The sequence below is a fragment of the Hoplias malabaricus genome, chromosome Y (genome assembly GCF_029633855.1).
Source record: "Hoplias malabaricus isolate fHopMal1 chromosome Y, fHopMal1.hap1, whole genome shotgun sequence".
Lineage (NCBI taxonomy): Eukaryota > Metazoa > Chordata > Actinopteri > Characiformes > Erythrinidae > Hoplias > Hoplias malabaricus.
Genome location: NC_089820.1, coordinates 49,951,283 through 49,976,895, shown reverse-complemented (window position 1 = coordinate 49,976,895; position 25,613 = coordinate 49,951,283). Strand labels below are relative to the sequence as shown.

The window sequence follows — 25,613 nt, the reverse complement described above, 5'->3', positions numbered from 1 at the left end:
TCTGATCATAACTTAAGGATAGTGCTGTGACAATAACATAATACAGTAATACGTCAATATTGACCAGCCAAACACAAGGAATGGCAAGCTACAGTCACAACCGCGATGTATACATTTTTTGCAAGGTCTTTCTTATTTTACACTTTAGTGCATGTGTAATAAATGTTAAATAAATTTGTTTTAAAAGCATCTGAACTGCTGCTGAACTGCTGAGTGTCAGTCTTCATTTTTATAAAATGGATGCAGTTTGGCAGGAAACCTAGTCACAAAACCAAATGCAACTTCACCAGTTTAGGAGCATATTAGCTTCCTACCAAATGTAAAGGGAAAGCCAAACAATTTATGGCAATATGCAAAATCTGACAGAACTTGGCTTAAAAATGACACTTTTGGTTACTTTTTAAAAATAAATCTCAATATTTCAAGACTGTGCTGATATTATGAAATCAAAATCGTTTTTCATGTGACACAGATGCTGTCTTTTCATATCAGGCCTAATTTCATATAAGGGCTTCAATTGTATCCATATTGGTGTAAATTTGACTTGGTGACAATGGATAAATTACAATTCATGTTTGATTTGTATTGTTTTGTAATCTACCTGTTTTTCTTCCACTTCCTTTTCTTTCTAACATACTTGACAAGTAGCCCTTACTTATTTGGCTCCAGTGAATGCTGGCTTTCATTTTGTTCTCAAACCAAAGGAGAAAACAAAGGATATATTTTGGTATTTCGATGCTATGATTTGTCTGTGTCCAAAACAAGTTGTAATCTGACTGGATCCTTTCCTCTGTTTTCTGAGGCACATAAATCTCTCTATCAGATCAGGCTCACATGTAGCTTTTCTCTCGTCTCCTCTTTTGTAGTTTGTTAAACCACCTGACAGTAAAGAAATAGGTTAGAACAGGAAAGAAAGGAACCTATTCTAGGTCACTCTCTCATAGGTTATCTTTAACAAAGGCAGAGGACATATACCTCCAAACCTGAATAAATATTTGATGCCTTTGGACTGTGGGTACATTAGCAGGGATATAGACACTCAGGTTGGTAACACGCTATGACCCATGCAGATATTACAGGTTGCTGGGATCATACCTACTATATAGACTTATCATTGCCTCGCAGAAATAGACTTTATTTTGAAATGACGTGATGTGAATATCAGCACATTTTATAAACTCACAATAAATTCTAATAATAGTCATAATAATAAATATTTTATATAGCTATTCATTTAGAAATGTACATACAAATATATCAGTCCTGTGGGGAAAATGATATTGATCCATCTCAATTGGTTACTGATGCAGTTATGTGTGTTGTATGTATGTTGCAGTACGAAGGACACTGAAGAGTGGACTCAGTGTGGACGTGGTGCAGGCACTAGGTCTCAACAAGGCTACTGAAAAGATCTGACCCTGGACATACTGCAGGATCAAAGGTCTGATCTAGGCCCATCTAAATCGGCTGCATGGCCGGATGAGGCTGAGCCTAGACCCTGAAATGAAAACAAGACATTTGTGAGAAACAAAATGAGCAAAAGTGCTGGGGGACAGAGGCCTGGCCATCTGATCTCTCAGTGAAGAGGTTTTCTCAGTCATCTGCTGCAGACGCACTTTGGCTTCCTGTCTGAGTAATGGAACTTTATCTTCCGGAACTGAATGCAAACATGCTAAACTTTATCATGAGTTACTGTAAGAGACTCCAAACGGGAAAGCACAAATTAATATGGTGTTCATTTTTTATGAAATGTTTTTAATTGGTACATGAAAATAATAAAGATTCAAACACCAGATTTATTGATATCTATTGATGTAATATATATATAAATATATGATCCAAGAATGATGTAAGTTTTAGCTGAGAAATAATGTACAGGTGCAAGTTCTTTTTGTACATTTAAGAGCCTTTTTTTATGTAGCACATTAGCAAATTTAAAGAGGAACAAAGTTCACTCGGTCAGTGTTTTGCTTTGTGTAAATTTTGAGTAGAAAAGGATGTTAAATATGGACACAATTCTGTTCAAGTTAATGTTTGGCACTGATCTCAGGTCAGCTTCTCTTTATGGCAAATGGTAAAAGACATTTCCCTGAAAGCTCAAATTACATGTTAAACTTCTACATTTATACACTTGATAGATGCTGTAATCTATAGGAAATTGCATGTTTAATCAACTTGCAAATGTAATTTAATGGTATAGCATTGGGTTAATCAAACCCTAGGCTGAATGGTGGAGGGCAGCATTGTTATACGCCATGCTTTACCAATCACAAAGATCAAATGTGTTGACCACGACATTTATTGTTCAAGTTTGGTTCTTCCAGGCTGCTATAATCATGTACAAAGAAATTGTACAGACACACATCTTGCATGGACAATGCAAAAATACAGCAGCGAACTTTGAACACCATACCATGTGGCTGATAAATGTAGTTTGGAGCATGGAATAATTCAATCAAATGTTTAAATGCTGTGTTTTGGCCAATAGAAGCTGATCTGGCCAGTGCGCTGTAGTAGCTTGTCTTGGCAATCCTCTCTCTGAGGTTAGCTGAATGATCCTCACACAAGGAGATCTTGATTAGAGGGAATATAAACTAGGTCACGTTCATTTGTGGTGTTTTTTGCTTGTATTATTTATCTCAACACATTCTTGTTAGGTTTGTGGATGCTACAACATGGAGTGGGGGTTGGCAGGTTCATTATTGGGTCCTGAAAATAATATTGCACAGGTGAATGGAGCCACTGTTGAACCAAAACAGAACAAGGTGATGAGAATGCCTTCATTTCAGGTCTCGTCTATTGTTTTTCTTTTTTGTTTTTCCCTAATTCAACCAATTTAGTTTGAACCACTGTGATGTTTTTTTGTTTTTTTTTTAATGAATAGTTCATTCCTTCAGTTCCAAGTATGTCATTTAGGCCTAAAACACACCCAGCACATTGGAAGATTACACAGTTCAAGTATTCTGAAGGATTTTATGGCTATTGAAATTTTGCACATGAAGTTGTATTCTGTGGGTTATTTATCAAGTTACAGTGAATGTCACTCTCACTCATACTGTGTGGGGTATTGATTTGTGGTCCTGAAACTTGTAATGCATAGTGCATGTTTTTCTCTCTTCATCCTGAATGTATATAGGTGTGCTCCACTGTTGGAGTCCTGCTCTTACCAATTATTGGCACATTCAAAAAGTTTTAATGCAAATTACATTGTACACAGTATTTTTATCCCCTTGTGTTTTCATGTATGACCTTGAGAAATGTTTCTGGACTCAGTAAAGTATTTTAACAGACTCTTATGTGTTTGGTTGATTTAACTTTTCTTAAAATACCCATTATGTTATGCTACTTAAATTTCTGTAAACCCTCGATTTCACCTTCAGATGGCGCTGTTTCTTTGCACCCACAGTCTTGTCATTATTTTATTATTTTACCACATTTACCCATACTCTTATGTTATTTCTGTTATTTGTTTTACATTTTTAATGCATAAAATCTATTCCGTTTCAACTGACCTAAGAACACTGGAAGAGGGAAGGCCCTTTGACTTCCAGGTTCCTTTTAGTTCTCAGAAAAGGAATCCTTGGAAAACCCCTGTCACAATGAAGATATTCAGATACTCTGGGTTGAATACAGGGTGATTTGTTCTGACAGAGGCAGCCAAAAAATGTTGAATTTAAACTGCTAACAAGAATTGTTACATGTTTACACAAAAATGTACAGCTATTCTTACATTATACTGAAAAATATAACTCAAAATGCACTACAGTGGTCAGTGCTACATCCAGCTCGAGCAAGGGTTAATCCCATTTCACCCCTTGCCCTTAACACTTAACCTTTACCCTCTTTTTTTTTTCTGGGGTTAGAAACTGATTGTGATTGGCTGCGAGGCGCGTCCGTCATAATTGATCAAATTTAAATTACTTTAATTGTAACCTTTAAAGCTCAGAATAGTAAAGACCAGTTAGCCAAATATGTATTCAGCCTAAATTACGTGGACAATGATAATCACATTTTTACCAAAATATGTACAACATATGTCCTCAATTAGGAATTAGGTTACACTCATCTGTAATTTATATATATATATATATACATATATATATATAGATAGATAGATAGATATAGTGTGTGTGCGTGTATTTTTTTATTTATTTAGCCGTCATCACATTCTGACTCCTCCTCCTCGTGTGTGTGTGTGTGTGTGTGTGTGTGTGTGTGTCGGACGCTCCGCCCCGCTGTACCTCCTTACCGGCGGCGGAGGTGTCGGTGCTGTGGCTCCGGGAGCGGGGCGTCCCACCGCGTGCTCAATAAAAGCACGGCGCGGGGCGGTGGGCGGCGGAGCGGGGATCAGATGATGCTGTAGTGGCGCGGCTGTGGATCATGCTCCGCTTCACCGGGCTCCCCCTCCTCCTCCTGCTGATGAGCATCGCGGAGCTCTCCGCCGCCGGACAGCCCGAGGAGCACGGAGACGGCGGAGAGACCCATCACCATGGAGGCGGGGGTTACAAGATTGTGCAGTGGGAATGGAGCTACGTACAGACCCCCTATGTCATCGCCATCTGGCTGCTGGTGGCCAGCGTGGCCAAAATCTGTGAGTAAACCCCACGGACCATAAATACATTGTGGAAACACACCGGAGAAACGGGAATACTGGTTCCTCTCTGAGTCCCTGGGGGAAACTTCAGGAAACAGTGAGGGGTCATAGATGTCAGTGGGATATAGCAGCTCTTAATTAAACAGTAGTTCACAGGTGTTATCTGTTGGTCAGACGTGATATGTGGTGTTGTAGTTTTATGTGATGTTCTGTGTTGTTGGTCACTTGTTATTGGAAGTTTAAAGTACACATAAATGTACATTTATTTGTCATTGTACAAAGTAAAATTAAATGTGTCTTCCACATTTAACCTATCCATGGCAGTGAAAACACACACACACACACACACAAACTCACTCACTAGTGGGTTCGCGGAGTGCTCACACACACCTGGAGTGTCAGGCAGCCATCATGGGGGGAGCAGTTGGGAGTTAGGTGCCTTGCTTAAGGGCAACTCAGTCGTGGATGGAGGAGGACAGTGCTGTTCCTTCACTCCATCCACCCCCAATTTCCCTACCAGTCACAGGAATATAGCTGGTGACCTTCCAGTCCCAAGCCCACTTCATTAAAATTAACCCATAGCTGCCCCAAGTGTATAGGGGACGTTAGGTGTTAGCTGTTGGTCACAGGTCATGTTAGCCGTTAGTTGTAGTTTATATGTGATATTAGGTATTAGTTGTAGTTTATAGATCATTTTAAATGTTAGTTGGAGTCCAGGTGATGTTATGTGTTAATTGGAGTTTATGACAGGTGTTAGCTGTGATCATAGGTGATAATGAGTGTCAGCTGTAAGATCTTTGCTTGAGTAGTGGTGGTAGATGTTAGCTGTTAGATTGTTATTATGTGTTAGTTGTTTGTTATTGTTGGAAGTAATTGGAAGGTAATAGTTACTGCGTACACTGTTAGTTGTTATGTTAGCTAAAGGTTTTATAGGTGTAAGTTAGTGGATAGTTAGTAGGTGGTAGTTATAATTATTTAAAGTATGTTGGGTGTGTACTGAAAACTGAAACAATGAGCATGGTGGTGTTTGAAATTAGACTCTCACAAGGGACCATTAAAACTGCTGAGATTCTCATGTAGAGCCCCACTTTTTTGATGTCTCTTGCTGTGTTTTAACATCAAACTGCCACCAAAAGCACTACACTCAGAAGAGTCAGTTAGTGTAGTATCTACAGTGCATATGTACATGATTTGGAACAAAGCCTCTCTGCTTTCTGTTTCCCTCTGTGCTCTCTGATTGGTTCACTGTGTCTATGGTTACCACAGCAGCAAATAATATTCTTTTCAATAAGTGCGTTGATTTCCAAGGCTACATATTATTATATATTTTATTGTGTATATAATATTTACATTTTAAAATTTATTTATTTATTTGGTTGTACTGTTATTTATTAATCAGTGGCTTTTTAACATTATAAATTATTACTGAAAATGAATGATCAGATTACTAGGCTTGAGACTTTATTTCCACTGTTATAATGAATGCCTTATAAAAGATGTTATGTTCATTACAGCTTAATTCTTAAATCTGTAAAGCTTTAAAAAGTGATTCTATTGTATATTTTGTGCGAGGCCTAGGGCAAAATTTCTGTTTATCTTTCTGCTTTTAGTTTTAATATGACTTTTTTACCTGCTGAGAAAGCTGACAGTTGCACACACATGGCTCATATAATCTCTTTAGAAAAGACTGATGATAAACTGAAATACTCTGAAGCAACTGCACATGACCCAAAGGTCACTGTACCAACACAGAATGTCAGCTTGAGGGACAAATTACTCTTGCACTGGGATGTGGAGCAAGGGAACAACATTCCTTGAAGAGATGGAGTTCGATTCAATACCTTTGGGACAAGCTGGACTGGTGTTTGTGATCCAGAACTAATTATCCACATGCTTGTGGCTGAAGGCAATCAAATCCCCACGGCAGTGATCAAATATCTAGTGCAGAGCCTTCCCAGAAGCATAGAGGATGCTACTAATAAAAAGCAGGCACAGACCTTCATTGAATAGTGGTGATTTCAGAAGAAATATGTTATGAATAGCTTTCAACAAATCTTTGGACATATTGTGTATTTATGGATTCACTGATACAGCAACTGCAAACCAAAGCTTTCCTTTGTCTGATATGGTTCATCCACATTTCTGCTGTTGCCAAAACCTATGCCAATGCATAAACATATATAACATGATAAAATGTAGACTGCACATACCTGAAAAGATTTTACAGAGAAATATGACATTTATTTCCACAGTAAAATTAATAAAAAGTAGTAGTAGATCAGCATCATGTATCCATTCTGCTCCTGAGGGTATAATAAATATGTCATAAAATATTGGTTGGAAACATTGGCCAAATCTAAATGGAAAGCAATTCTAAGTGTAAAGCTTTTATAGTTTTTTGAAGTGACTGAGTGACCCTAGTGATTAACTCATGCATTTAACTCCTGCTCTAATTGTTGTACTCTATAATGAGACAGACTCTTCTGTCTCATTTTAACAATGAGAGCACAGTGTTCCTACCACTTTGGCATCACTCCAAGTGTGGTGGTTGTGTTTTTAGGAGCCCCTGTACAGGAAGGGCTGCATCCTATGATTGAGTATGACTCATTTCCAGCCAGCAGAGGCGCTGTGTTTGGCTATGCTCCTACCCTCAAGGTGAGAGATCAGGCCTGCTACAAATGCCCAGGAAAGCACTTACTCAATGACAGATTGATCATGACTGAATCCAGCTTTTGTCATGATAGAGAAACAGAAGAACATTGGCAGCGGAGAGGGACCACACATTGGTGGATTAATGTAGAGGCTCGTGCTGGAGGACACCTTCTGTCTCCTTCATGCTTCTGATCATTTGCAAGTGTAAAATGAGTCCGAAAAACACTGCTGTTCCATCTGATCTCACACCTCATCTTTCATTCACTACATATCCTGCATGGTACCTTTTAGCCTCTCATTTTCTCTTAACCCCACTCCCATTTTATTCTCCTGTTTGGCTGGTGGGCTGTTTTGTTCACGTGGGCGTCTGTTGGGCGATTGGCCCACTCTGTTTTTCATGAGCCAGGCAGAGACGTGTTCTATTTCAGACGACTCTACTGTCTCCATTCCCCTAAAGGAAACACCATTCAAAATTCGCCGTGAATATTTGCCTCGCATTTGGTATTAGGAGAAGGAGCCCACAGAAACACATTACCCCAAGCACCTGCAAGGTTCTCTCCTGAATTTCAATGTTGTAGCTATTGAATACACGTCCAGCGTTCAAAACTGAGAAAGAGGTTATGCACAGAGTCTTTATAAGATCAGATAACTAACTGTTCTTTTACAGGATATGGGTAAAAGTTTGTGGGCACTATCCATCACAACTACACAAAACCTTCAAGAGTTTCTCATCAATGAAATATATTAATAGGTGTTTGTTGCCCTTTGTTGCAGTAATACTCCCCCTTACTTCAGTAAAGCATTACTCTAAATGGGCTCAACTCAAAAATCAAATCATTGATGTGAGTATTTGATCGCATGTAGATTGGATGTAGCTTCATCGCTCCAGTAATCACAGTTTTATTGCTTAAAAGCCCAGTGCTGAGGGGCTTTTTTACCTTTTTTACTTGACACTTGTCATTGGGCATAGTGACCTTTGGCTCGTGTGGTTACTCCAGAGCCTCTCATTCTATTGAAAATAATTTTCTTTCACAAACCCTGTTTATGAACTTGAACACATGTCAGGAAGTGATGCAGCTCAAAGTGTTTGTATGTGGCCTTATGTGACATCTTGTCATATTAAAGGCTAAGCACCACTTAATGAATTCATTCCATGAATATTACACATTATTTTAGTTACTGACATTTATAAGTATGAATTAAAATGAAAATAGCAGCTTAATTTGCTTTAAAACTGACAATTTTATTAAACTGACGGAAAAACCCGAGCTCGCTACGGAAATTCTTGAACGCAACCGTGACGTCACTGGTGGACAACAGCTGAACAATGCTGCGGTAAAACACCGTTATGACTGACTGTTATGACAGTATCTAGCTAAATAACAAACATTATTCATGACAATAGCCTAGCAATAAGCTAAACTCAAATTTAGAGGTACCGTTATTCTTGTAAATGTGATCGAAGTCGAACTCGAATTCATCCGACACTATAAACCTCCGTAATGCAGCTACGTAGTCAAGCTAATGTTAACTAACACCAACTAAAACAGGCGAAGTAAGTGTCCTTACCCTGTTTACCTCCATGTTACAGAGGCTCTTGAACACCTTTCATTGGTGTCCTTACATGCCCATATTGTTGGAAAAGCGCCAATGAAATGAGCTACAGATAACGGAGTGAGTGGATGGTCCTTTCCAAAGTGCCTGTTTAAAGTTGACAAATTTAGTCCATTTTCTGGATATTTTGGGATCTTTGGGCCATTTGTGCACAGATGTCACACTGTACATTGAATTATTTCAGCCAAAAACAACACACATTTTGGTCATTTTGCATTAAATTAAGTGCGACTTCTAGAGTTGTTGTCCACCATCTACGTCACAGGCAAGACGTCTATTAGAGTTTCCGAACACCGTTTGGGGTGGGGGGGGGCGGAGGGACCAACGGTCTTTTAAACCTTATTCCTTGAATTAGTAAGAAATAACACGTTTTCTGACTATCATTAAACACAAATTAGGAACTCAAATTCCACTGTATTTATCTGTTTGACCCTTTCATATAGCTGGTGCTTGGCCTTTAATAGAGATGGTACAGACTTTGAAATGTGTTACACATTGGTAAAGTCGTAATATATTTACTGACCATGGAATTGGACCTGACTGAGAAATGTAGCACTGAGCGATTTATCGAATTTTATTTTCAATTACAATTTTGGCTTCAAGTGATTGTGAAAACAATCAAGATAAAATGATTATTGTGCCTGCCCCCTCCAGGGTGTATTCCCGCCTTGCGCCCGATGATTCCAGGTAGGCTCTGGACCCCCCGCAACCCTAAATTGGATAAGCGGTTACAGATAATGGATGGATGGATGGATTATTGTGCCTGATTTCCCCTGATTCCTTTTTGCAGAGATGCTCTTGTGTTACAAATGATTACCGATGATATTCCTTTCCTGATCCTTTATTTCCTTTGGAATAACTTACTGACCAGAATATGCTGAATATTTACCAAAATCTTAAATGCGTAAGAGTTTTTTGTTGGAGGTGATAATGCACCGCAGCTTAGTTGATCTTAATTATTTGTTTATTATTATTCTTTTTTTTAGTTGAATTAAAAGTAAGCTTTAAAATGATTTCCACTGATTAAATAATCTTGAATAAAATAATTTGTTGATTTATTTTCATAAATAGCCATACTAATATTGTCAGCTCATTACAGCAATTAATACAAAACAAAACCAAGGTCAATATTTACTGTCCTTGCCCTACTGTGACCCTGACGAGGTGTGGTGCTGAGCAACGACTCCAAAGGGAATTTGGACAGTTGTAAGGTGTTCTCAGCTAGACCAGGAGGCTTCCTGTGGAAATGGAAAAGAAATCAGTACAATTAGATTTGCTTTTGCTATTCTGTGCTGTTATGACCCTTCGAGGCTTAGAGTGAGCAATCTGCAGCCCATAATACAGACAGGTGAATTGTTGCTATGGGAAGAGAGCAGGGCCGTAGATCAGTTAGAGATTGAGCAGGTGTGGAAGAGCCACCTGCTGGACCCCCGATGGTCATCCAGCTCCTGGTCCTGGAGAACTGGAATAATGATATCTCTCTTTCATGCTTATTCTTTCATCTTTTTATTGTTTTGTTCTCTAGAGCTTCCTGTTCAGGCCACAGTGTCCTGTAATGGACTTCAAACGCACAAGCAATCAAACACAAGCAAGGAAAACGTGCACTGCAATGTCTGTTTTACACTCCACTTGTCTGTAAAATCAAAGCATAGGACTAATTGTCTTACGGTGGCGGTGTAGGTGAGCTTTTTCATAATGTGTTAAAGAATCATTGAAGAAAATGACAGATTGCATGCTTGTGTTCATTGTTTTCATGGACATCTAGTTATGAAAGTGACCAAGTGGAGTGGGCCTGCATAGAAACAACTGACCTTACCTATATCTGTGGTAGGAAAATGTAAATAATTCCATTCAGTAAAATATTAAACTGCAACATTTGTGCAGTGTGCCTCCTGCCTATGCTCCCCACTCCTGCCTTATTCAGTTGCCTTGCTGCAATGCCAGGGAGCATGTTGAAAATATTTATAACATCATTGCTGTCCAAAGAAAAACGTATATCTCCGTTTTTGTGGGTTTTTGATGTGTAAATGATGTGAATAGTTGTTATACTGAATATTCAAAACAGACGCAGGCATCGTAAGTCTAATGATATATTACAAGTCAAATAAAAATGCTCAAACAACAGGTGTTTAACCTATGGTTGCTGGCCATTTATTGTTGCATGCTGTACACATACAGCAGCTACATTCACAAATCTCTTGAATTTGCAGAATTTGTATGTTGATTATTGATAAATCCCCATTCCCAAACATTCATGTTCATTAGAAAATAATACCCAAATCCAAGCAGATCCCAGATCAGATGCTAACATACTGAATTTAAAATTTATGACTGTTATTCAGTCTGTTATTAGAGCTCTTCATAAATGCCTGGAAATGCCTGGCGTCCAGCAGACCTAGTGAATTTTCCATAAACATTGATAAAGACTGCGAGGGTTTACTTAATAGGGTGTTTAATTGTGAGGTAGCTTTTTATTACAAGCAGTATTGGTCTTATCTACTGCCTGATTCAAGGAAGCAGGCCAGTGCTTTAATTGCTCGGCCACTCTAGAGAAATTGCTTAAAAGCCTGTGTGTGTGTGTGTGTTTGGGAAAGAGTGGTCAGGGCTGGCCATGATGGATAAAAATTGCATTTCTGTTTCGCTTGCTCTCTTTCTCTCATCTCTATCACTCCTTTGCTTGAAAGCAGGGCCTAAGAGGGACCATTGGCTTTTTAACCCACGCTTTTGAAGGTCTTCTTTATTATTAGTGTTAGTCATTCATGAAAGCTCCTTTGTTCACACTGCTGTTTAAATCACGGACAAGCCTTCATTTTACTACCAGTAAAAAGGGTCATTTATTATTAAATGTATTAATTTTTCAGGATAAATTTCTTTGTAAATTGGGCATAGGTCAAACCTGTTGGATATGGGATGGAAAGTGAAAAGAAAGAACTATGAAAAACTATTTCCAAAACTGGATTTGGAAAAAAAAAAGTGTTGACAGATGTATAAAAGAGAGAGAGAGACTCCTATCAACCATACAATACCTTAAAATGTTTTAAAATTTTCTCCATCTAAAGAAAAAAAAAATAGTACACTTAAACTTTGAAACACAGGAGAAAATAAAGCCTTATTATGGCTTTTATAAAACATCCACAAGTGTTTCTGTCCATGCTGTGAGAAGACAACCCAACACTATGGGTCTAAAAGGATGTATAGCTCCTGGAGGAAACTGAACTGGCCACTCAGGAGACCAGGAATAACATCACTGGATGAGTTTGGGATAACTTGGATTTCGAGAAGTAGAAAATACAGTAATCTTCTAATACGTTTCTGCTTTATTCCTAACCCTGAACATGAATAGTTTTTACTTATAGGAAATGAATGGAAATGAAATAAATTCAAGGTTTATGAAGATAATGTACTAGATGTATATATGAGATAATTGTACAATATGCTCTGTGGTTGTGTGTAACAGAGACAGAGGTGTGTTTTTTGTGTTCTCTCGTGAATGAATCACATGGGGTGACTGATGTGTCCCTGGTAGAGTTGTGTGTGTGTGTGTGTGTGTGTGTGTGTGCGTGTGTGTGCGTGTGCTTGTCATGGTCTAATCGTTCTGTCCATGAAAACCATGAATAATTACTGCCATTAGACTCTCTCATTACCTTTCTGATCCTCTCTGCACATTAGATCTCTCTCTCTCTCTCTCTCTCTCTCTCCTCTAACGATTTCTCCTATCTTTTTCTTTCTCCATTTTAACTTTCAGGACAGGGCATATAGTTCCTTGCTAATAATCTTTGATGTGAGGAAGAAAACTCTTGTTGTCATTAGCTGACTCATCCTGCTGTGCTGCTCAGACTGTAAATTAGATGCTCATTTACTCACTGATTCTACTAGTACTACAGAATTACTGCTCTTGACTTAGTTACTGTCACTAGGATTGCTGTGTAATACATATGTAGTGATAGGTCACTACATATATATATATATATATATATATGCTACCTCACATTAGTACAACTTGTGTGTGTGTGTAAAAATTATATATATATATATAATTTTTTTAATGTATGTGAAATGGTGTACTAAGCTGTCAGATATTCACAAAAAATGAGAGCAACTTACAGCATCATTAAAATGAAGTTAATACAGAATCTATCTATTTCAAAATTGAAGATGACACAGTATATTAAAGCAGACCCAAGAAAGCAAGGTAAATAGATGACTACATTGCCATTGTACATCTTTACTTTATATCCTCATTCCTTTTCATTTACCCTTGCTTTGAATGACGTAAGTGATAAACATGCCTGAATGGAATCTGCACACCATGTTTAATGAAGTCTGGCATTCTATTGGCTTTCCTGTTGAGTCATATATTTTGCTGTTTTGTTCTACTGAAATATGTGCAAAGTAAGGCTGTCTGCAAGAGAAGAAGTAAGACTGTGCAGGTCTTTCTGTCACAGAACCTTTTCCATGGAACTTAATTTAATAACACGGATATTACACTGTGTAGACCTCAGCATGGTCTTATCTTTAGTCAGTCGGAACATGGTCTGATACTATCTCTGTACTCCAGCTTGTTTTCAAGAACATTCCTGAGGATTAAGTTGGTATTTTTCACTGATATTGATATTGAAATTCAGAGGCGCGCTGAATATGATTACAAGGCAATTAGGTGATTAAGTAAACAACACAAACAGATGTAAGTGTGGATGCAGGTATGGCATGAAGGTCAAAGGTATGGATGGAAGAGTTTATTAAGCAGGCATGTAGATTTTTGGTACCATGATTTATTTATTTATTTTTTTTAACCTCAAATTTCATTCAGATTTTTTGTACTCATTGCAAATTCCAGGGCCCATGGTGGTGCTAAAGTTAATGTTGCCACATTACAGCTCCTGTGTTCAATCCCCCCAGTAGTTCACGGCCTGTCAGGAGTTTGGTGTGTTCTCCTCATGTCTGTGTGGGTTTCCTCCCACAACAAAAAACACATGTCAGTAGGTAGATTCACTGTGTACAATAGCCTACTTGCACATGTTTCCTCTGAAACATGTGAACCCAGCTGCATTCTTTTTTGAACTGCCACAAATGGACTATCAGACAGCTCACAGTCCTTGGAGGAGAATGGTAATTTTGCATTAAAATGTCTAGAAATTTTATTTGTGGATGATGTGAACTTTACTCAAAACATTTCATTTCATTTGTAATGTAGGTATAAAAATGGAATGTCATTTTACTATGGGGACCAATAATTTGCATAAATCTTTACATGACAATTCCATTACAGGTGTATTTCACAAATATAAACCATATTTAGTTTAAATTCCTACATATTACAAATGCAGCATGAAGGAACACGATGCACGACATTGCTGTGTTGTGTGAATAAACCCAGCCTGCCATATTTTGGATGAAATATTAGCATACATTTGTCAGAGCATGTGTGTGTGTTTGTGTTTTTGTATTGTGTCATTCAGAGGCACACTCACCGAAGACTCATCTGAAATGTGAGACGTGTTAGTGTACTCACGCCACAGAAATGTCTATAATTTATTAGTGTTCATTATGGGTAAGTGGCCATATCATGCTGCGATGATGATAAGAAAACAATATATTGCACTTGCCTTATGTTCATAATTATTGATCTTCTTATGCTCTGGTTATAATTCTCCATATGTTGTCTCTTAAGCAGGGCTGGCATTAAGGCTTTTATTCAGTGAACACAATTTCTCATGCTGAACGTTTGTAAATTGGTTTATAATTTGTTCTCAGTTTCTCCGGAAGCTAGCTCATATTACTTGCAAAAATCATTACCACTGTACTGGAAATTTTAATCAAAATTAACATTAATCCCCTTTTCCGCTATAGAGCTATAGACATGAGGTCGGATTACTGTAACCACTGACCTCTGTCAACACTTTTTTTCTTGTTCTTTCTTCTCATTGCTTTTAAAGAGGATTTCCAATTCAAAATAGTCTAAAACATATATATATATATATTAGTGTCGCAGTCACACAGCTACAGGGACCTGGAGGTTGTGGGTTCGATTCCCGCTCTGGGCGACTCTCTGTGAGGAGTTGGCGTGTTCTCCCAGTGTCAGTGTGGGTTTCCTCCGGGTGCACAGTGGAGAAATATATACATGCTTTGGAGCTTTCTCACCACAATTGGCATTGAGCAAGGTGCCTATAAGTTCATATCATTGCTGTCCAATGAAAAACTTGTATCTCCATTTTTGTCTCTACTTAGTTTGCAGTGGTCCTTCACATTGTGTGAAAATGTTATGAAGAATGGACCAATAGAACTGTATCAAAATGACTTGGAATCAGTTCCCTTTAGACTGACTTCCACTGAAAATGTATTTATTTATTTATTTATTTATTTAACATTCCACTTATATATTGCCTTTCTACAAACCCAAGGAGGCTTTACAATCAACACTCCACATTCAATTCACACAAACACTGGCAAGAAGTGGCAGCCAAATGTGCACAGCGCGCTCTCGACTAGGAACGACCTTCCACTTGGAGGACTGCATCAGGATTTCACTAGAGTTTCACCCAGGATAGAGCGCCAATCCATATCTGGGCACACACACATTCATTCACACACCAGGACAGTTATTAGAGAGGCCAATTCGCCTAACCTCCGTGTATTTTGGACTGTGAGAGGAAACCGGAGGCCCCAGAGGAAAACCACGCTGACACTGGGAGAATATGGAAACTTGAAAAACTCAGACTTGAACTCAAGATCCCAACGCAGAGAGGCAAGCGTGCTAACCACTAAGCCACCATGCCACGTGACAGGAATAGATGCTCCCATTGTCAGTAATGGGAGTTCTTTAAAATAGATTAATACATTAACATAGTCCTGTTTTAATTACGGACACACACACACACCTACGGACACTTTTGAGTCGCCAATCCACCTGCAACGTGTGTTTTTGGACTGTTCAAGCTAAACAAAGTGCAAAATCACACAATGACAAAGTAAAAATAATAAATTTTATAAGAATTTCTTAGTAAAACATTGTTTTTTTTTATATTCGTTCAAATGAAAAATGTCAAAGCAACCCCAAATACAGCCAAGCTATTAACCAAAAAAATGAATGCATTTGAATCAGAACTGTAAACCTGGATTTCACTGTTTTCTGACATTCATTCATTCATTCATTCATTCATTATCTGTAACCCTTATCCAGTTCAGGGTCACGGTGGGTCCAGAGCCTACCTGGAATCATTGGGCGCAAGGTGGGAATACACCCTGGAGGGGGCGCCAGTCCTTCACAGGGCATCACACACACGTGTGTGTTTTTTGGTATTTTTGGGACTGTGGGAGGAAACCGGAGCACCTGGAGGAAACCCACGCGGACACGGGGAGAACACACCAACTCCTCACAGACAGTCACCCGGAGCGGGAATTGAACCCACAACCTCCAGGTCCCTGGAGCTGTGTGACTGCGACACTACCTGCTGCGCCGCCATGCCGCCCCTGTGCAGGAATCAGTGCTAAAATATAACACCAAACCTATTTAAATAATAAAAACAAGGCTGTTTTGCCCTGACCCCCTTGAAGACATACCGAAGGTGCTAGCTAAAGCCTCGCCATTGGCCATGCTCCACCTGCCTTTTGAGGTAATGAGACCAGGAGACACCTGGAGCTTCAAACCCAGAGATATTTTTTGCTGGGACAAAAATTGTTCTTATTTATTATTTTCAATGGTGCTTGCTTGAAATAAATGGCCTGAGAGCTGAACCTCTCCTGCCTCCAGCCTTCTCCTTCCAGGGCTTGTCACAGCCAAATCTGAGCCCAGTATGAATTTTAAATCAAAGCCAGTTTCTGTTTACTGTGAGATACTTTAAGATGCTTTAAGGGTTTGCTTGTGAACTGGAGCCGCTTCTTCGTCACGTCTTTGTTTTACTACACTGAAAAAGTCAGAAGACATGTTTTACACTGAATGGAAAATCTTTATATACGGTTTTGTGGGGTCTCAAATATAACCTTGAATAAACAAATGTGTGTTCTAACAGGCAGCACAAAGACAGATTCGTATAAAAGCAAGGAACTATCTAAATGTAACCTGGTTTCACAGTCATGTGTCTCGGCTTCTTTCCTCCATCTCTTTCCTCCCAGGTGTCTTTCCTTGGCAGCAGCTCAGCAGCCAGGTGCCCTAGAGGTTTCATCTTCTTAAACAAGTTTAGCTCCACTCAGCTTCCCTATATTCTGAACACAACACAAATCACTTTATTTCATTTCGCTTTACTAGTAAATGGCTTCTCATAACGTGATATGAGAACTGATAGGAATCAAACAAATGTCCCCTGTGTATTGAGGATGAATGTGATTTGCTATTAATGCCTGTTCATGGTGAGTTCATCCTACAGTTGTGGCCTAAATGTGGGTACTTTGATACCCACAGCATATAATCATGTTCTAAACCTCTAGGCAATAATAAATGTAAATAAAAACAATATTTTTAAATGTATAAGATGAACACACAAGTTTTAAAGCATTTTTTGTAACATTTGATTGTAATTCAAATATTCTCCTACTCTTTTTCCATTTTATAATAAAAGATGAGTAGTATTCAAAATTAAAATAGTCAATTTATTATAAAAAAGCCTGTGTATTAATGGTCTCTCACAATGAAATCAAAACTCACATATACTTTTGGATAAAATATTATCAGCCTGAGCAGAACAAATCGATGCTCATGCTTTTGCTTGGCTTTTTTATTCTTGATGGAACTCATAATGAATGTAGTCACGAATAAAGTGGAGGGGTGGCACAGTGGTGCAACAGGTAGTTTTGTTGTCACCCAGCCTCAGGGTTCTGGAGTACAGTCTGTCTGTGACTGTAGGTGTTCTCCTAAAGTCCAAAACCACATGTCCATAGGTGTATATGAGTGAATGGGTGTGTGTAGGATACACTGTATTGGACTGGCACTCTCTCTAATGTGTGTTCCAGCCTTGCGCCCAATGATTTCAAGGAGGCTCTGGACCCACCACAAAGCAGTTACAGTAGATGAATGAATGAATGAATGAATGAATGAATATGTTAGCAGTCAAGGTTAGTTAAATGCTATGTTCAGTGATTGGTAAAACGAATGGTATCTGATGCTCTTTAAACATTCAGCAGGACCAATGGTGATTCTTAAAATGAAATGTATAAGACAAAATTGAAAAGAGATGTAAAGCAGAGATGTTTAGCAGAGGGAGTAAAATGAGAGATAAACAATGATTGACAAATCTGAGCAGCACTACAAATGTCTTCATTTAGATCCCAATTAAAACTCAAGAGGAGACATGTGATTATAGTAAAATATTCTACCAGCAAGAAAATAAAGCTAATATCTCATCTGTCTTTCCATCTGGCCTTGTATTTGTCGACAAGAAACTACAGAAATATTAAGTAAATCTCCTTCTTCCTCTAGGTACAGACCTACACCTGTGGCTAATTTTTGTTTGTTTGTTTTTTTTTTTTTCTCCTAGTATTCCACTTCTCTAAGCGGTTCACCACTGTGGTCCCCGAGAGCTGCATGCTGATCTTGCTGGGTCTGGCCCTAGGCGGCGTAGTCCTCATCGCCAGCAAGAAGCAGCTCTATCAGCTAGACCCAGGACTATTTTTCCTCTTCCTGTTGCCGACTATAGTAGGGGATGCTGGGTATTTCATGCCTTCCCGCCTCTTCTTCGACAACTTGGGCGCCATCTTGATGTATGCTGTGGTGGGGACTCTGTGGAATGCCTTCTGCACAGGGTTCTGTCTCTATGGAGTTAAACTGGCCGGGGTCATTGGTGAGTTTACAAGTATGGAGTCTTTAAATGTGGAAACTTGAAAGGACTGTTTTGTCATATTTTACCCTGAAGTCCATCTAAAGACCCCCTCCGGCAAAATGGTTGTAACCATCTTAACATATCTGGGTGGCATTTTTTCACATGCTGTTAAGTCTTTAAACCAGCTAAAGGAAATGAGAAATGTTCTTAATTCCATTTATTACACAAATATAATTATGTCCCATTTGAAATCTACACAGAACATTTATAATGGTCTACTATTTTTGAGGAAATTACTAATGGATTTTCTCTCTCTGATCTCTGTTATATCACTATGAAAGACACTGATCTCTCATGAAAACTATATTGAAATGTGCTTTATTTCCAATCCAGATATGTTTCTTTTTTGGCATTGCTTTGCAAAAGTCACCCTTTCTGAATCAGTTCACAAACTGACAGTGTGTATATGAATTGCTGAAATCTCCATTGAAGAAGCATACAGGATGGAAAAATATCTGTATAATCCATGTGAATTTTTGTGTGTCATCATGTATAGATGATAAAGTCGAGGCAGGTCTGATGGAGTTCCTGCTGTTTGGAGCTCTGATCTCAGCAGTTGATCCTGTGGCTGTGCTTGCTGTGTTTGAAGAGGTCCATGTAAACGAGACACTTTTCATCATCGTCTTTGGCGAGTCACTCCTGAACGACGCAGTCACTGTGGTGAGTGGCATGATGTCACAAAGATCCAGTAAATAGAGATGCTCAGGCTTTTAGCCAGATTCAACATATTTATACACAAATGTTTTGATAAGTGTTATTAATGTTAAAGTAATGCTGTTAAATGTCATTAAATTCAGTTAGAGATGGAGTGTACAGTGTACACTGCAATATTCCCTTAGTTCCTTTTGATCTTCTGTTCAAGCTAAACAAAGTGCAAAATCACATAATGACAAAGTAAAAATAATAAATTTTATAAGAATTTCTTAGTAAAACATTGTTTTTCTTTTATATTCGTTCAAATGAAAAATGCCAAAGCAACCCCAAATACAGCCAAGCTATTAACCAAAAAAATGAATGCATTTCACTGTTTTCTGACATTCATTCATTCATTATCTGTAACCGCTTATCCAGTTCAGGGTCGCGGTGGGTCCAGAGCCTACCTGGAATCATTGGGCGCAAGGCGGGAATACACCCTGGAGGGGGCGCCAGTCCTTCACAGGGCATCACACACACAGACCTGTGTGTTTTTTTATATGTTTTTTTTGGGACTGTGGGAGGAAACCGGAGCCCCCGGAGGAAACCCACGCGGACACAGGGAGAACACACCAAACTCCTCACAGACAGTCACCTGGAGAGGGAATCGAACCCACAACCTCCAGGTCCCTGGAGTTGTGTGACTGCAATACCTACCTACTGCGCCACCGTGCTGCCCTCAATGCTGACATATTATGCCTTATTCATATATAAATGGAAAACCTCCCATGGAGTTAGAAAGTGCAAAAATTATGTAATAAAAATGTTTTTGGACCACCTATTCCCTCAAATCTCACCAATCTACTGTCTGGTCGTTATGGCAACCCAGTGCTGAAATGGTCTGCCATAATGTTGCTGACATGGTTGTTTCATGACATAAGCAGCCCTCATTTTACAGTTCATCTTTCATTTAAAGGGTGCTCAAATGCAAGTTCTAACGTGTTAGAAAATAGTATGGTAGATGTTTCTCAGTACTGCTCATCTGTAAGTTAATCTCTATTTTATATATAAGTGAACAAATAGCGAGTACTGTGTATACCAAATATCCTTCAATACTGACACTGGTGGCTTTAATACAGTGTGAGTATACCTGATTTGTTGGTTAAAAAAATAAGTAAAAAAGAAATAAGCAGTAAGTTAATTAGTAATTATGATGTATATGTCTAATTACAATACTCACTGTGAGCACACAGATAACCTGTAACAATGTCCCTGATGTTCTTGACCATTGTTCACCTTCATTTACTCTTACACTGCAAAATCTTATCACATTAATGAATCTTAAATCTAGTAAATATATAAAATATTTCTCATTATGAGATGAAATTCTAACATTATTCATCATATTTCATTATTTCCCAAGTTAACACAGTTCTGGAGTCTTATGAACCATCTATGACCTGCTCTGGTCAAAATACTGCAAGGATCAAACATCACAGCAGGGTTTTCCCACTGTCTGAACTATTCAGGAAGCGACTTTACTACCTCTCCTACAGGTGGTGGGCCCATGGGAGAATGGACCCATGTTGCTCCTTCAGACTAAGCCTGGTCGGACTCCAAGAGTAAAAGTCCTACCACCAGGCGCTCACATGCCTAGCTCTAGGTAACCCTAGGGCCCCGGTAACCCTTCTCCGGGCAAGGGAAACTGTCCTTGTTATTCTTTTCATCTGGGTCTTATGGATCACTCTCTGTCTGGGCCATCACTTAGGACTGATCTGCCTTCTGAGACCCTACCAGGGGCTATTGCTCCGGACAACATAGCTCCTAGGCTTATGTAGGCACGCCAACCCCTCCAGGGAGGTGTATCTGAGTCTATGGCACTTTGTTGGAAAAGGGTGGAGTGCTCTCTCCAGGTTGGAATTGAGATCTTGCCTCAAGTGGAGGAGTTCAAGCATCTCAGGGTCTTGTTCACGAGTGAGGGAAAGATAGGGCAGGAGATTGACAGGCGGATTGGTGCACCGTCTACAGTAACGAGGACTCTGTACCTGTCCGTTGTGGTAAAGAGAGAGCTGAGCCGAAAAGCAAAACTCGATTTAACGTTCAATTTATGTCCCAACCCTGACCTATGGTCATGACCTTTGGGTGATGACCGAAAGAATGAGATTGCAGGTACAAGCACCTGAGATAGGTCTTAGATATATTAGCTAAATTAAAAGATGTTTTTAATATGTTATTTTTTGGCCTTGTCTATATCTCCACTTCAAAACTTCAATCCAAAAATCAAACATTCGCTACTGAAAGGTCCTTGGAATATTTTCAATAATACAAGTAATGCAGCCCTTGGATTTTGTTCTATGTGCTGTTGTGGGTGATAGTAGTTGTAAAAATGCAGTTGTATATGTGCTTGTGTGCTATTGCTCCACTGTTATGCAGAATGTCTCCTGCAGCGTCTGTGTGGAGAGAGTGATGTAAGGCAAGCAGCAGAAGGCTTGGAAAGTAAATCTAAGGTCACCAATTCTCCCAGGATTTCCTGCCTACCAGATTGCTCTGTTTCTCCCTCAGCAGAACACTGTTACTGTAAATCCATATAAACTATTCAAAACAGATTAATGCATGCAGATTTAATGGCTTAAATATTTGAAATTATAGAAACTTATTATGAAGTTTCTGTAAGTAAGCTTAGAAACAAATCTTATCAGGAAACAGAGCTACATTTTAACAGAGGCCCTCTTTCTGACTGATTTCACACCCGACTTTGTGGCTAAATCATTTGTAAGATTAGTTGTTTACTGTAGTTACAGAACCATTCCCTTGATGATTAATGGTAGTCACTAAATCTTTTGAAATAATGTGATTGTCTTCCTGTAATTAAGTATAGCGAAGTAGCAGCATACCTCTCATTAGCATTTAATTGCTGCATGTAAAATTTTGCCAGGTATTACAATACTGATTCTTCTGAGTTTTATTAATTTAGCTTAAGGACTACACACATCTCAGAGCTGCATCATACCTACACGTATTATAGTTACTGAAGCAGAGACAGTCTGTGGTGGCATTCATGTTTTTAATAGGCCCATGTATGCAACTGTATGTAACTTTTGTAGAATGTTTGAATCTTATTGAGCAGTAGTTATGTGCAGTATGACATTCATTCGTTCAATCATTCATTATCTGTAACCCTTATCCAGTTCAGGGTCGCAGTGGGTCCAGAGCCTACCTGGAATCATTGGGCGCAAGGCGGTAATACATCCTGGAGGGGGCGCCAGTCCTTCACAGGGCAACACACACACATTCACTCACACACACCTACGGACACTTTTGAGTCGCCAATCCACCTACCAACGTGTGTTTTTGGACTGTGGGAGGAAACCGGAGCACCCGGAGGAAACGGGACACGGAACTCCTCACAGACAGTCACCCGGAGTGGAAATCGAACCCACAACCTCCAGACCCCTGGAGCTGTATGTGCATTATGACATTGAAAAGGATTTCTTATGGACCACTGCATTAAGCATGCATGAAAACAAGAACAGGCAGATAATGTCTGTTTGGATAATGAAAGATTTAGGCTTGTCCCTGACTTGCTGACCATTCCATGGCTCATCCTATTAAAGCAGTCTCTCATGAAGCAACGTGGTACCTTCGCCACTTAATGTTTCCAAGAACTGCCTACTACTGCAGGGAAATAACTAACACAAAAAAGAACCAATCACAAGTCTGCTAATATGGCATGACGTGTAGTAGGATTCAGACAGAGTTTAGTGCAAGCTTTTGTTTTGACCCAGACCTGCTGAGAACTCTGAGGCCCATCCTATTACAGAGGTCTCTCAAGGGTACAAAACCTCACTTGTACTGAGCTGAAGTAAAAACAATAATGTAATGAATATGAAAACATGCAGACAGATTTGTCAGACTGGATTTGTGTTCTGAACAATACCTGTTTGTATTCCATTATCTAGCCTTTCTGTTAATGCTTTTCTATTAATATTTCCCATAGTAAACAAGGTCACAAATTCTTGTTTACCATCCATCCGTCCATCCATCCTCTCATGCATACATCTGTACATTTACTCCTCCAGCCATTCACTTAACTTTAGTCTTTTATTAATACATCAATCTATTCATACTTTAGTTTAAGTAACTATTCATCCCCCCATCTATCCACACATCCATTTACTCATCCACCCATTTGTTCATCTATCCACCAATCCATCTGTTTATTTTGTCATCCATTCATTTGATCATCCTCCCACCTTGCCACTAGCTTCTAATGGGTTCAGTGTGTGTGGGCTTATCACGTCTTGGGTCCATCTGTAATTCATGGCCACTGATGATGTTATACAAGCAGAGACATCTGCTTTCTAATGATGAGGTCCAACTGAACATAAGACAATCTCCAACTCATCATTAGCAATTAGCCAATAAAGGAATGCACTAATGTTCGTGGAACTGTACAGTTACTCTGGGATCAACCTAATGAATTTCTTACATGTTTATTACTTTCTGTCTTCTGTAGGTGCTGTATAAAGTTTATATCTCCTTTGTGGAGGTGGGCCCAGGGAATGTCCTAACAGCAGATTATTTTAAAGGAGTTGGTGAGTTGAGAGCATGCCCCTTTCATTCAGAGTATTCAGAGAAGGCTAGTTCAGACATATTACTGTGAACTGTATTATTTTGAACTCACCTTTTTCCATTTTTCTATGAATGTTCATTTATTGACTCATATGAAAATGGCACCAATTACTTGAAGCATACAAAAAGCATTACCTTCAAGGCTATAAAGACACCATCATCATAAGTAGGAAGCGATAAATAGAAGTAGGGCCGCAGCTGGAGACAGGTCTTCGGTAAAGTCTGCTAAGGCTTCACAAACCCAAGTCCAGCTTAGTGTGGATGTGACTTGTAAAGTGCACTATTTGTTATAAGGGCTGATATAAGAGAACAGGATACGAAGCAGTCAGATTAAAATATCAGAATATTATTTCTATACAGTCTGATGCTCATAATTTTATGCAGTTACCTTCCTATTTATATAATACAATAGCACTGTCCATCCCAAACTACAGAGTAAACTGCAGTTATAGCCCATATTCATGTTTGTCCAACCAAAATAACTTGTCCTTGCCTTGTGATGACAAAAACACAATGATGCGAGATCAGCATGAACTCTGTGTAGTCTGACTGATCACGCAACACCTGTGAACCAGATCACAATGAAAAAACAGCTGTGGGTGGGAAACGTCCTTGACCACCCTTAATCGGGCTTTACAGAAACACTTCTACAAACAAATCATTTTCTCTGCTATTCTCTCTGTGTGAAATTATTCTATTTAATGATATTTTCTAAGGTATGTCATGGTTTATCCCTTTCTCAGCCTCTTTCCTCATCGTCAGTATCGGTGGGACGATGGTGGGGCTGATCTTCGCAGTTATCCTGGCCTTCATCACACGTTTCACTAAGAAGGTGCGGATCATCGAGCCACTCTTCATCTTTTTGCTGGTGTATCTGGCCTACCTGACCGCTGAGCTTTTCTCTCTTTCTGCCATCCTCTCGTGAGTATAGACCAAATAAACACACGAACATAAAAGCACACACACACACACACACACACACACAAAATAAATCTAAGAAAGTGTGATAGAAGGACATCTTAATCTTTTAGAGTCACTAAACATAGGTGTTTGTGTGTGTGTGTGTGTGTGTGTGTGTTTGTGTTGGTGTGGACTCAGCACTAACCTTGCAGTGAGTGACAGCTGAAAGTCTAAAAGGACATGAAAGAGTGTAGAGTGTTTCCTGAGAGGAAGAGAGAGAGAGAGAGAGAGAGAGAGAAGAACAGATGAAGTAGATGAAGGGGAAAGAGAGCGAAAAAGACAGTTCAGAAGTGAGGGGTAGAATAGAAGTTGATGAAAGTTTGTGGCAGTCTTTTTGCACCGCTCAGTGGTTCTGAGAGAGAATGTGCCACATTATTATTAAATTAGAAATTAAATTAAAGTATTTAAATTTTAATTAAATTATTAAATATTATTAAATCAGAATATTAGTCTACATTTGTTCAGTTTCTGGACTGCTGACTGCCAATAGTCTAATAAAAACATTTAAATTAATTATAGATTTATGGTGGCAATAAATATGAGAGACTGGATCTTATCACAAATTGAAATTCAGAAAAAAATCTTTTTAGAGGTATGCTTTGATCTTAACACAGCTTGGCATCAGGAACCCATTTCTCAACGACAATCTCTCAGATTTTTCTGATGCGTCTTTTTCAGCTTATACTTTCATACTGCAGTCCCAGCATCACATAATT

General features: G+C 39.0%; 2 protein-coding genes across 6 annotated transcripts in view; both read left to right on the top strand.

The window, feature by feature from the left end:
• LOC136678110 (FH1/FH2 domain-containing protein 1-like) overlaps nt 1-3,284 on the top strand; it is a 53,821-nt gene extending 50,537 nt beyond the window's left edge. For all 5 annotated transcript variants that reach the window (XM_066655962.1, XM_066655961.1, XM_066655960.1 and 2 more), the window contains one exon: nt 1,337-3,284. In XM_066655962.1, the coding sequence (XP_066512059.1) occupies nt 1,337-1,416 (80 nt within the window). In that variant the 3' untranslated portion in view covers nt 1,417-3,284. The remainder of the gene's footprint in view (nt 1-1,336) is intronic.
• A 1,078-nt stretch (nt 3,285-4,362) lies between these two features.
• Nucleotides 4,363-25,613, top strand: part of LOC136678159 (sodium/hydrogen exchanger 5-like) — a 33,850-nt gene continuing 12,599 nt past the window's right edge. Inside the window, exons 1-5 of the mRNA XM_066656075.1 lie at nt 4,363-4,591; nt 18,331-18,633; nt 19,169-19,332; nt 23,822-23,900; nt 24,681-24,858. Of these exons, the coding sequence (XP_066512172.1) occupies nt 4,381-4,591; nt 18,331-18,633; nt 19,169-19,332; nt 23,822-23,900; nt 24,681-24,858 (935 nt within the window). The 5' untranslated portion in view covers nt 4,363-4,380. The remainder of the gene's footprint in view (nt 4,592-18,330; nt 18,634-19,168; nt 19,333-23,821; nt 23,901-24,680; nt 24,859-25,613) is intronic.